This window comes from Plecotus auritus (genome assembly GCF_963455305.1).
Source record: "Plecotus auritus genome assembly, chromosome: 2".
In the NCBI taxonomy this organism is placed as follows: domain Eukaryota; kingdom Metazoa; phylum Chordata; class Mammalia; order Chiroptera; family Vespertilionidae; genus Plecotus; species Plecotus auritus.
Window position 1 is genome coordinate 19,829,074 of NC_137771.1, and position 13,635 is coordinate 19,842,708.

General features: G+C 37.9%; 1 protein-coding gene across 23 annotated transcripts in view; it reads right to left on the minus strand.

The window, feature by feature from the left end:
- The window catches only part of PUM1 (pumilio RNA binding family member 1), a 123,003-nt gene that overhangs the window by 20,012 nt on the left and 89,356 nt on the right, over positions 1 to 13,635 (minus strand). For all 23 annotated transcript variants that reach the window (XM_080656129.1, XM_080656128.1, XM_080656120.1 and 20 more), the window contains 2 exons: positions 13,233 to 13,469; positions 952 to 1,219 (listed from right to left, as the gene is read on the minus strand). In XM_080656129.1, coding sequence (XP_080512255.1) covers positions 952 to 1,219; positions 13,233 to 13,469 — 505 coding nt within the window. The remainder of the gene's footprint in view (positions 1 to 951; positions 1,220 to 13,232; positions 13,470 to 13,635) is intronic.

Sequence of the window (13,635 nt, forward strand, 5' to 3'; positions counted from 1 at the left end):
ATTAAGAGGATCAAAGTTTATGGTCCTTGCTATATTATTTACCTCATATTCATATGAAGCAATACTCATTAAGGATGTGGAAGAGTTGTTATAAATATATGTGTGTTCTGCAGGGTGTTCTTAAGTAGTAGCTACTCAATCTGCCAATCTAAATAACAATTCAGGTGATTATCAGAAAAATCATGTCATCTCTCAATCTGGTCTACAGGATCCAAATATGAGAAATCCTTGCCCAGTAGCAAGCTGGCAGAACTTAGAGAGAAAGTAGGTTTTTTAGAAGCTGTTTCAGTGGGCACAGTCAGAGAGAAAGAGAAATGGAGACAAATAGGAAAGGATGGGCAACATCATAAATATGCTTTCTCCCCAGGACCAGAGTCCCTTTCTGTGAAGCCCACTGAATAGTCAAACAGGCGGGAGTAACCCAAGCTAAATTCTGTTTTCTAAGAGCTGCTTCTCTCACCTCTATGCAGACTCTCACTTCTACAGAATAAAACAACAACAAAAAAGTGATGGAGTTGTCTTAATCCTGAGCAGCAGAGGTCCAAACTTATATCTGAGTAGCTCTTAATAGGGATTCAATTAGCAAACATGTGCGGATATATGTCTTTGTGGTAGTGTTTCTGTTTCTTAAATTGTAGCCATTCTGTGAGGTTCTCGTGAATTAGAAACATCAGGCTACTCTTTCAGAAAGGTAAAAAGGCTTGTTTGAAAAAGAAAGTTTATTTTAATTATGCATGTGATCCCCACTTAAATTTCTAAATGGCTCTTTTCAATCGCTTGTGTATCTGGTGACCTTCATAATCCCAAGTTTCTCTGAAATAATGGAAAGTACACTAAGAAGCAACTGCTTCAATTATTTTATAGCAATTTACTTAGTGTATATATATTTGAGGAATGGAATTTAAGGCATTAAAATTTCAGTTACCTTAAGTGCCAAAGCCAAGTCCTCACCTGGACCCATGTTGGTCTTGGGAAAATTCCATTATATGCCCAGCAATTTCTCGCAGTTGTAAATTGGGGTACCGGTTATTTCGAAAATCTTCCAAAAGCCTGCTCCTGCCAGAGGGCATGACATCAGACATTCCATATCGCAAACGGGAGGAAGAAAAAAGGGTGCTGCTAGGGCTGAAGAGGCTGGAGGCACTGCTCGCACTACGGTACTTGGCTTCCGCGCCTGGAGCAGCAGAGATGTATCTTCCACTGCCATTTGTGAGTCCTCCTGTTGGTTACAGAACAGGAGAACTCAAGACTCATTCTTAAGGAGCTTTGTTAAAGAGTGGAAAAAGCATCCCATACATGAAAGCCTACATCATCTCTAACTCCTTTTCAATTCTGTTGCTTTTGTAGTAAGATTAAATTCTATTAGTGCCATGACTTCCACAAGGGCAATTCAGCAAGCTGAAAAGAAACTTTAGCACAAACATTATCTGGGGAATGCTTTTAACCACTGATAGGATGCTGCTAGCAAAAACGGAGGAACAGTTAGTGAAGCCATTAAAATTCCTGCCGTGTGAACCAGAACCTGAGCACCAAGAATCAGAAAACACAAAATGCATGGAGACTTCAGTGGCTTTCCACTCTGTGCTCTGTGGAGATTCTTACCCTTAGGGAATAATCCCCAATCTCCCATCTGAAACCCACCCCTTAAAAAAACTGAGGTTCCCAGATTTGCCTGTCTTATAAAAAGAGCCACCAAAAAAAAAAAAAAAAAAAAAAAAAAAAAAAAAATCACTGAAGAAATGATTCTGGTGCTAAATAGAAGTCTGAAAATTATTAAGGCACCTTAGGCCAAGGATTACACATCAGGGGTAGAAAAAAAGGACATATGCTTTGAAATAGGAGGTTTTCAAGTTCTTCATCAGGAATGGCAGCTCTTAACACCTTCTGTTGAGACACAGTCTGAAATGATACAGTAGCAACAACTTTCATGCCACTGATATTGCTGCTGTGACTGATGACCAGGGAACAATAATTGTGAATTCCTAAACTAGTAAAATAGAGATAAGACCAAAAGGCTTATCAAAATGTAAAGCAGCCCTGGCTGGTGTGGCTGTTGGATGGGCGTCACCCCATGCACCAAAATGTTGCTGATTTGATTCCTGGTCAGGACACATGCTCGGGTTGCAGGTTCGATTCCTTATAAGGGGTGTGCAGGAGGCAAATGATCTATTTTTCTCTGCCCCCCACCCCGGCTCCCTTCCGCTTTCCAAAAATCAATTTAAAAACTAATCTTTAAAACAACTATGTAAAGCAGAGTAATAAATTATATTTATTGGCATATTTTTTACATTATATAAAAAGAATGTAAAGCCTTTTATAAAATGAATGTGAAGCCTTTTTTTTGCCACCCCCCCCCCAACTCCTTTTAAACAAAAAAGCAAAGTAGATAAGAAATACACATAAACCAAAAAGAGTATGTAGATGAGTAACAATTCAGGATCCAAGAGAAAGTCACTTAAGGTGAACTTCTTCATGAGTTTTAATGAATGCCTGGTCTGGAGATTAATGGTAGCTACAAAAATATACCCAGCTTGGATTTCTCCACAGAATTCTAGGGCTCATCTTCAAAGTTCTGAGTCTCAATGAAAGTGGTGAGACCAACCAGAAAAGGCTCAGTGCTAAAATTTGTAAAACATTTTTATTGAGCATTTGTCCTAAGCCAGGCTCCATTGATAAAGCATCTTATAGAAGCACTTCAGGAAAATTTTTAGAAAGATTTTAAATTCCCATGTATATAACAGAACATTAAGGCCCAAAGAGGTGCAATGCTCACCCAAAGACACAAACAATCATGGACAGAATTGTCACAGGACTCTTGATTTCAGAGTCAGTGCCCTTGCAACTAGACAGGTCCCATTTTCAGACTCAGCTATATCAAGTTTGCTTATTCTAAAGGACACTGTTATTCTTGTCAAATTCCACAATATTTCTTTTTTTAAATATGTATTTTATTAATTTTTTTACAGAGAGGAAGGGAGAGGGATAGAAAGTTAGAAACATCGATGAGAGAGAAACATCGATCAGCTGCCTCCTGCACACCTCCTACTGGGGATGTGCCCACAACCAAGGTACATGCCCTTGACCAGAATCGAACCTGGGACCTTTCAGTCTGCAGGCCGACGTTCTATCCACTGAGCCAAACCGGTTAGGGCTCCACAATATTTCTTAATCCAAATAAAAAACATTTCTTTAAGAAATGAAAGAGAAGGGTTTATAAGAAAAGAGAACAGTGGCCATATTGGTATTCTTTATTCTGTTTCAGAAGCAATACTTTCTTCCCTGACTTGAGATTGGGGGAAAATGGGCAAAGAGATGGCAATCAAGTAGGTCACAGGCACTAGGCGAGTGTGATAATAGCAAGTAACATGCTTAAGGAAAAGAAAGTGGCATGAACACACGTTTTGAAAATAATTTCAAGGTATTTTTAAGAATCTGATCACTAACAAAAGCACTTAGGGAAAAGTAACAAATCAACAGAGAAAAGAACCGAATTCCTAAAAGGCCCAACACACATCCTTATAACAAGATCCTTTGTGACAAGATTGAATGACAGGAACCAAACCTGAACTCTGCCCTATTTCTACACTGATATGAGCCAACAGATACACTTAGTGTTTCAGCCACAATTATATTTTCTGTTACTGTGGCCAAAAAGCATACTGACTAATGCCTAACACTGGATTCACTGGAGTACATCACGTGTAAAGTCTAAAGCAAAGTTTTATAAATTTGTTCTGAGGTTTTGATTTTGAGTTCTGGTCTCATTGGATGCCAGGTAGCGTACACAGAGCCACAGACACACATAACATACGTACATACATACAGCTTTTTTTGTTATTGTTAATCCTCATCCCTGGCTATTTTTCCATTGATTTTTAGAAAGAGTGGAAGGGAGGGGGAAAAACAGAGAAACATCGATGTGAGTGATTGGTTGCCTCCCGCACGTGCCCAGACCAGGGCCAGGGATTGAGCCTGCAACCGAGGTATGTGCCCTTGACTGGAATCAAAACCGGGACCCTTCAGTGCGCAGGACGATGCTCTATCCACCAAGCCAAACCGACTACGGCTACATACAACTTTTGTTACTGAGAAAGTAAGTAAACAAATCTAAAAAAGAAGAGAAATGCTCCCAGGTACTACATTATAATCAGCAAACTGACACAGTCACAGGCATATTTGCTTGAGCCAACTAATTTTTCTGTAAATATTCAACCAATGTAGGTTTTTGTTTAAAATCGTAGTTTCCTGATTGTTTATGTAAAGGTAACTGGAAAATAGTAGGCCATCAGTAAGTATCTCCTTTAGATGGGGAATATGCAGGGCACCATGATTTACACATCTACATATTCTTGTAACCAAACTACTATACACCTGGAGGTGGCTCCTAAAAGTGTTTGAATTTGTGATCCATTTTAAAATAAACATTTCACACAGGGCCTCCAAAGGAGCCTCTTAGTGATCTCATCAAGTTTTCCCAGTATTCTGACATTCCACAGACATTAAGGGCTTAAATGCTTTGTTTAAATTAGTATATGCAGGTTTCCAGTTCCACATGTAAGGAGCTTGAAGTCACCACTCCACCCTAACAACAAGTATAAGGCTAAACAGACCGAAAAATCAGGAGTTCTTCTTGGATCCATAAGAGAAGGAAAGACAAGAGCAAACCACTGCCCCCAAGACTGGAAAGACAGGCGAATACAGGTCATATCACAGCTTACCAGAACAGGAACTCAAACAAAACCACCACCAGAGCCAGTATTGAATAGGAACACCTGCATTGCAACTGACGAATTGCTAGAGGTTCAGTGAGTGTGGACAACTCTGAGAGTTTTAACTCCAGGGGGACCCAGTCATATAGGGAATGAGGAGCACAAGTGCACAATAAATATCAGAGAGAATTTTCCTCAGGCTTCCAGCAGACTAAAGGGAAAAGAAACAATTTTGAAATATGCCAGAAAACTATAACCTTAATTAACAAAGCCTGTCCTCTGGAGAAACTAGTAAACCGGAGCCTAACCTTCAGGGTTTTATGATCAGAGATTAACTGACCTGGGGAAGGGAAACATGTAACTCCAGCCTACACAAACCATCCTGCCCCATGGGGTTAGGGGGAGTGCCGCTAAGAAACGCTAGCTGGTTTGGCTCAGTGGATAAAGCATCGGCCTGCGGACTGAAGGGTTCCAGGTTCTATTCCAGTCAAGGGCATATGCCTGGTTGTGGGCTTGATCCCCAGTAGGGGGCGTGCAGGAGGCAGCCAATCAATGACACTCTCTCATCATTGATGTTTCTTTCTATCCTTGTCCCTTCCTCTCTGAATCAATAAAAATATATTTTAAAAAAAGAAACACTTGTGAAGTTGATAGTCCAGAGGCATAGGTTCACTAAATGAATGAGATATGGATCATAGGACTCCCCTGACACCTCATTACTAAAGCCAATTTAAAGCCATTCCTTTTATCCAGTATAACAAGCCTGGCTATTAAAAAAAAGAAGGAAGAAGAAAAGAAAAGTAAGCATCATACCAAAAGGCAAAAACAAACAAACAAACAAACAAAAACAAAAAAACAAAAAAAACACAATTTGAAGATAAAGAATAATCAGAAATATGCATGGCAAGGATATTGGAGTTACCAAACCTGGAATTTAAAACAACTATAATTAATATGCGAAAGACTCTAATAGCTAAAGTAGATAGTATGCATTGAACAAGTAGGCAATGTTAGGAGAAAGAGGGATTAAGAAAAAAAATCAAAAAGAAATGCTAGAGATAAAAAACAAAACGAAGAATGCCTTTGATGGGCTTATTATCAGACAGGACACAGATAAGGAAAGAATCTCTGAGTTGGAAGTTATTATCAATAAAATCCTCAAAAACCAAAAAGGAAAGAAAAAAAACACTAAAAAAAAATTTTAAAAAGTACAGAATATCCACAGACTGTAAGACAACTACAAAAGTTAGAACATACATTATGGGAATATCAGAAGGACAAGAAAGAAAAAAGGAACAGAAGTATCTAAAACAATAACAACTAAGAATCTCTCCAAGTAAATATCAGATACTAAACCAGGAAGCTCAGGGAACATTGAGCAGCATAAATGCCAGAAAAATTACAGCTAGGCATATCATCTTCAAAATATAGAAAATAGAAAAGACAAAGAAAAATCCTGAAAGAAGGCAGAGGGGAGGAAAACAATAAATTACATCTCACTTCTCCTCGGGAAAAAAAAAATGCAAGCAAGAACAGAGAGGAATCAAATATTTAAAGTGTTGAGAGCCCTGGGGCCCCTGATACAGAAAGGTTGCAATTTTGATTCCTGGTCAGAGCACATACAAGAATCAGCCAATGAATGCATAAATAAGTAGAACAACAAATCAATGTCTGTCTTTCACAAAATCAATAAAAAAATAAAAAATAAAGTATTGAGAGTGAAAAATACTACCAACCTAGATTTCTGTATCCTGCAAAATTATCCTTCAAAGGTGAAGAAATGCTTTTTCAGACAAACAGATATTGAAGAAATGTGTTGCCACGAGACCTGCCTTGCAAAAAATGCCAAAAGAAGTTCTTAAGAGAGAAGGAAAATAATACAGGTCAGAAACTCCAATCTATATTAAAAAAAAGAGCATCAATGAAACTTAATGACATAAAAATAAAAACTTTAATGTATTCTGAATTGATCTGACAAGTTTGTTCAAAATAATAGCGACAATGTGTTCAATTATGTATGCTATGTTTATATCACATTTATGTGCTTATCTATGTGAAATGAATGATAGCAATGGATGGAGGAACTAGGATTGTTTTCTTATTATAAGGTTTTTGCACTACTTGTGAAGTGGTATAGTCTTATTTGAACCTGGATTAGTTGTAAATGTATAACGCAAACTCTAGGGCAACCACTAAAAAAAAGTTTTAAGCCCTGGCTGGGTAGCTCATTTTGTTGGAGTGGCATCCCAATGTGCCAAAGTTGCAGGTTAAATCCCTAATAGTCAGGACACATACAGGAAGCAAGTAATGGATGCACGAAAGAGTGGAACAATAAATCAATGTTTCTCATTCTCTCCCCTCCACGATTCCTCTCTCCCTAAAAATCAATCAATAAATAAGAAATGTTTTTAAGTTTTTAAAAATAAAGTATAACTGATAATGTTAAGAAAGAAAATAGAATCATATAAAAGCCCAAGTCAAACCACAAAAGACAGAAAAAGTGTGAAAGACAAATATAGGGACAAAGAACAAAGACAACAAATAGAAAACAGTAACAAATATGGTTGACATTAATCCAACTATACCAATTATTTTAATGTCAATGGTATAAATGCACCAACTGAAAAAAAGATTGTTAATGTGATCACAAAACACATTCCACCTACCTTCAAAATACACATATAGATTTAAAGTAAATGATTATTAATAAACCCAGAAAAAGTAATTAACAAAATCCAAAACCCATTCATGAAAAAACTCTTAAACAGAAGGGAACTGAACCTAATTAAAGGCATCTATGAAAAAAACCACAATGCTCATACTTAAAAGTAAAAGAGGAACACTTTGTCCCAAGATCAAGAACAAGGCAAGGATGTGTGTTCTCATCTACCCTCTTTAACATAGTACTGAGGTTCTAGCTAGTGAAATCAGGCAAGAAAAAGAAATAAAAGGCATCAAGATTGAAAATCTGTCTTTATTCACAGGTGACATGAACCTATATATATAGAAAATCCTCAGGAAACCACCCAAAACTATTAGAATAAATAAGTACAGCAAATTTGTTGAATACAAGATCAATATACAAAAATCAATTGTATTTCTATTAACAAGCTGAAAAAAATCTAAAAATAAAACTAGAATACAATTTCACTCACGATAGCAAAAAAATAAGATATGTAGGAATGAATTTAATGAAAAGAAAGACTTGTTAGACCTGTATACCAAACATTTCAAAACTTTGCTGAGGAAAATGACGTATGCAAAACAATGAATCATCACCTCACATAATGTAACTCAAAATGGATCATATACTTATTTATAAGAACTAAAATACTAAAACTTTTAGAACAAAACATATAAGAAAATCTTTAAGAAATTGAGCTGGCCAAAGATTTCTATACCAGAAAGCATGATAAATTGGCCCTCATCAAAATTAAATTATTGCACTTCCAAAGACACCATTTAAAAAATGAAAGGACAAGCAAAAGACCAAAAGACTTCATATGCAAAACATATACCTGGTGAAGAACTTGTATCCAGAATATATAAAAAATGCTTACAACTCAATAAGACAAACAACCTGAATCAAAAAATGGGCAAAAAATATGAGCAGACATTTCACCAAAGATACATGAGTTGTTAATAAGCACATGAAAAGATGCTCAGCATTATTAGTCATTAGGGAAATGGAAATTAAAACTACAATGATATACCATTTCATGATCACTAGAACAGCTATATTAAATAAGACAAATAAGAACAAATGTTGGTGACGGTACAGAGAAAATGAAATCCTCACACATTGCTGGTGGGAATGTAAAACGGTGTACTAACTTGGAAAACATGTTGGCAGTTTCTTTAAAAGTTTAACTTAAAAAAACAACATGCATATCAGCAATTCTACTCACAGAAAATGAAAGCAAGCGTTCACAGAAAGACTTGTATACAAATGTTCATAGCACCATAAGCTATTTTTTATTGATTTTAGAGAGGAAGGGAGAGGGAGAGGGAGAGAAAGAAACATCAATGATGAGAATCACTGATCGGCTACTTCCTGCATGCCCCTCCCCACCAATGGGGATTGAGCCCGCAACCCAGACATGTGCCCTGACCGGGAACCATGCCAATCGGGCATAGCAGCATAATTTATAATAACCAAAAACCATAACCAACAAACATCCTTCAATTGTGAGTGGTAAGACAAAAGATGGTATAGCATAAAACTGAAGAGGAGTCAGCAACAAAATGTAACAAACTACTGATACACATTATATCAAGGATGACATCTCAAGAACATGAGAAGGTACAGAAGCCAAACAAACGAGATCACATATTGTATGCTTCTATTTATATGAAATGTCCAGAAAAGGCAAATTTAAAAACAGAACGTAGATCACTGGTATGGACAGGGATTAACTGTAACATGTCATGAGGAATCTTACTGAGGTAATGAAGATAGTCTAAAACCATTTTTTGATGATGGTTGCACAATTCAGAAAGTTACTAAAAATCAATGGATTATACAGTTGAAATGAGTGAGCTTTATGACATAATTTTATGGTGAGATAAAACTCTAAGTTATTTTTAAAAAGTATGGTCCTTTAAGTAATGGGTAATGGGAAAAGTAGTATTGAAGAGTCTTAAATAGGCAGTCAACAAGTGATTGCTTAATCAATAATGAGAGAAAAATAACTTAAGCAGGGCACTGATTTTTCTGAGTATCCTAGCTTATGTCTGACCACTGGGAAGAAGTGTGAAAACGGTATCACAGCTAACAGACCCACCCTGGGATAACAAAAATATAGGCTGAGATGTGCATTCAAACATTTACTAGCTGTGTGGTTTTATGAAAGTCATGAAACTATGCTGAGTTTAAGTTTCCCTCTGTAGAATAGTCTTTTGAGTATTTAATACACTGAATGAACACAATGAATAAATTTTTAGGATAGTTGTTAAGTGATCGAAGAATTGATGGCTGGTGGCAGCAGTGAAGTAGTATTAATAGTAGAAGCTATATGAGGTGTGACACAATATACACTAAGTGGCCAGATTATTATGATCTCTGAATGCATAATAATCTGGCCACTCAGTATATATATATTAGAGGCCCGGTGCATGAATTCGTGCATGGGTGGGGTCCGGCCAGCCTGGCCAGGGGGAGGGGACATGGGTGGTTGGCTGGCCTGCCTGCTTGTCGAACTCCTGGTTGAGGGGACAATTTGCATATTAGCCTTTTATTATATAGGATATACACTGAGTGGCCAGATTATTATGCATTCAGAGATCATAATAATCTGGCCACTCGGTGTATATATGGTAAAGAAATGCTAAGTTTCTTGCACCAAGATGTCTTTAGGGTCTTTGTACAGGTACTGCTAGAAACCAAGTACCACATCTCATATAGTAAGACTAAAGCATACAAGAACCCTTTTCTAAAGGAGACTGAGTTAAGGCAAAGCTCTAGCCAATCAAGATGCTAAGTTCCTCAAGAACGATGTGTATAATTTTGTAGTACATGCAGCAATTCGAGTCCAATGCAAATACATACAACCAAATTGCTTAAACAAGGTACACTTTTTTAAGGAGACGATATGTTAAAAATAAATCTGGGCAGAAAGCAAGTCATTAAGAAATAACTTGCCCAGTAATTATTTCCTACTTCACAAGAGGAACATGAATTAAGACTAAGGCAATATTTCATTAAACTGCTAATATATTGGAAAGAGAAAAGGTACCATGCATGCAAGTATTATTTCCAGTTCCATTTTCAAATACTCAAGAGCCACAGCATTTAGTTCAGGGGTTGACAAGCTTCAGCCCACAGGACAAATCTGGCCTGCTACCTATTTTTGTAAATAAAGTTTTATTTTCAACAGCAGAGTTGAATATTCACTACAGACCATCTGACCTCACAGATTTAGTTTGTTTAGTACTCAATAAGAGCTGACACAGTTCAAATGTTTAAACCAAGAAATTAAAAGGTAAGATGACTGCATCTGATAATGCACTGGTTTAAAATATATCCTGGGCACATCATGTGATAGGATATACACTGATAATCGCTGCTTTGGAATCAAAAAGTTTGACACTAAATCTGTTCAGATATGAGATCTACGCATGATATTTAGGTCAATTTCCTGACTTCTATATCATAGGCATAATACCTTCCAGAGTTATATGTACAGCAGCTAAAACCATTAGTAGTGTCAGGTAATAACTACTCAATAAATGTTAGTTCCTTCCATCTACACACTAAACTGACACTTTCATCTATCCCTTATATTTCTGCATTAATCCTGAGTCTTTAAAGCCAGGCATTCTGTCACTAGAAAACACTGTTATACAATAAACCCACATCCATTAGCTATTATCCACTATGGATTTAGCAACCTGGAATGTCCCTACAACTTTCCTAATATAACCTGAAACAATGAGTTCTATAACCACATAGTTCATAACTTATGAAATTTTAGGACACACACACACGTGCACAAATGTATATGTACTTATATAGATAGATAATGTTGCCTCAAAACTCATCTCTCAAACTCAGAAATAGCATTAGTTCTAGAATAATAACTATTATCTTAACCCCTTCTTCAAGTCTTACTTTTATATTTTTATAAATCATTTCCAAGTATGTCTTTCCAAATGAAAGCATACTATTCGTTTATAGCCTGTATCATTTCTGAGTCCATAAAGCCATTTTTAATCTTGCCAGTTAAAAAGTGAAAAAAGCCCTGCTGGTGTGGCTTAGTGGTTGAGCGTCGACCCATGAGCCAGGAGACCACAGTTCGATTCCTGGTCAGGGCACATGCCCAGGTGTGGGCTCGCCTGCAGAAAGCAGCCAAATGATGATTCTTTCTCATCATTGATATTTCTGTCCTTCTCTCCCTTTCCCTTCCTCTCCCTGAAATCAATAAGAACATAGTTTTTTTTAAAAAGTCCATGTAAACTGGATGAGTTTCTCTTTTATTTATTTTAAACTAGAAGCCTGGTGCATAAAATTTGTGCACTTTGGCAGGGAGAGGGGGGTGTGTGTGTACCCCTCAGCCTGGCCTGCGCCCTCTCACAGTCCGGGATCAGGCCTAAGCCAGCAGTCAGACATCCCTTTCACAGTCCCGGGCTCTGGCAGTCTGGGACCCCTCACTCCTTACCACCTGCCTGCAGCAGAGGCGGGAGAGGCTCCCACCAGAGGCTCCCACCACCGCCGCTGCACTTGCCAGCTGTGAGCCCAGCTTCTGGCTGAGCAGTGCTCCCCTGTGGGAGCAAACTGACCACCAGGGGGCAGCTCCTGCATTGAGCGTCTGCCCCCTGTGGTCAATGCGTGCCCTAGCAACCGGTCATTCCGCCACTCAGTCAATTTGCATATTAGGGTTTTATTATATAGGAGAATAGGGACAGTCCATATTTAGGCACGTCTTCACAGAATAATAATTAACAGAACCCCCAATTCAGTGTCAAAAGTGTCCTGGGCTACATAATAAATTACATGGTTACTCCACGTCTATGCCTCAACTTTCTCCATCTAAGAAATAAATCGGTACTTCAAAATCCAAACCTGACAAATAACTGGGAGAAGGGAGTGTAAACCATTTCCTATCTCTTCAAAGACTTAGAAATTTGTCCTCTAACGTGATAATAAAAGTGCCTCTACATTCTTAAAGCTTGCTGATTAAGGAGCCTCTTTATCCTACTCATTTTCTAGGAACTAGATAGTAACATTTAAAAATCCCATACATTTAACCACCAAAACATAGAATTGGGAAATATACATCTATACTCATTAGCATGCTATATAGTTTAAGAAAATATATACAAATATATTGGCAGCTCTAGCCAGTTTTGCTCAGTGGGTAGAGCACTGGCCTGGGGACCGAAGGGTCCCGGGTTTGATTCCAGTCAAGGGCACATGCCCCAAGTTGTGGACTTGATCCCCAGTAGGGGGCGTGCAGGAAGCAGCCGCAATGATTCTCATAATTGATGTTTCTATCTCTATCTCCCTCTCCCTTCCTCTCTGAAATCAATAAAAAAGAAAAAAGAAAATGCCTTAAAAAAAAATGTGGGAAACTTTTTAAAATAAAACGCTTTATGTGCAAAAGATATTAAATGTATACATGGGGGGTGGAGAGAGTGTGAAAAATAAGGCAAAATAATAATCATGGTGATATTTAAGTGGTAACACTAGGTGAATACATTCTTTTTCTCTATCTTTGTTTTCCAGTTTTATTTAAAATGAATCTGGACTGTGTTTATAATGAAAGATTCTCACATGCAGCCAGAGAACAAGATGTTTGTACTAAAGTGAAAATATAGGAGATACACCCGAACTTTAATAAATCCAAAACTGCTATGCCATCTAGGTACAGCCTAAATAACATGAGGTACTCAAGGAAGGAACAGAACACCCAGGACACTTCCAGGATTAAAGGGATTGTGCTTTGCTTATGCAAAGTACTTCTAATGGCATCGGTGGCAAGAGATTTCTCGAGTTCAAGGTTGTGTTAGAGTAATGGTTCTTACCCAGGTTTAAGCTTGAAGAGGATCCATGTGAAGAGAGGGAAGGAGGTGGTGTCTGTGAATGTCCTGGTCCCTGACTAGGGAGAGGCATGCCCACGGGTCCAGGAGAGGAGGAAAAGCTAAGGCCGTTATAAAAACTGTGTCCAATGGGGGTCAAGCTGCTCGATGTCCTCTTATAAAGGTCACTGCTGCCAGTCAGGGAGTCACGGCGGGAGCCACTGCCAGTGTTGGAGTTTGCAACTAAAATGGAATTAAAACAATGCAGATAAGAACAGGCCTGTTCCTTGAAGAACAAGCCCAGTGACCTGTTCCTAACACTTTGATCCAGACTCCCTACCACCGCAAATTTGTCAGCAGAGACAGCCTAACTGTTCATGTGGCAGTTCTAGGGGCAGGTAAGGTAATA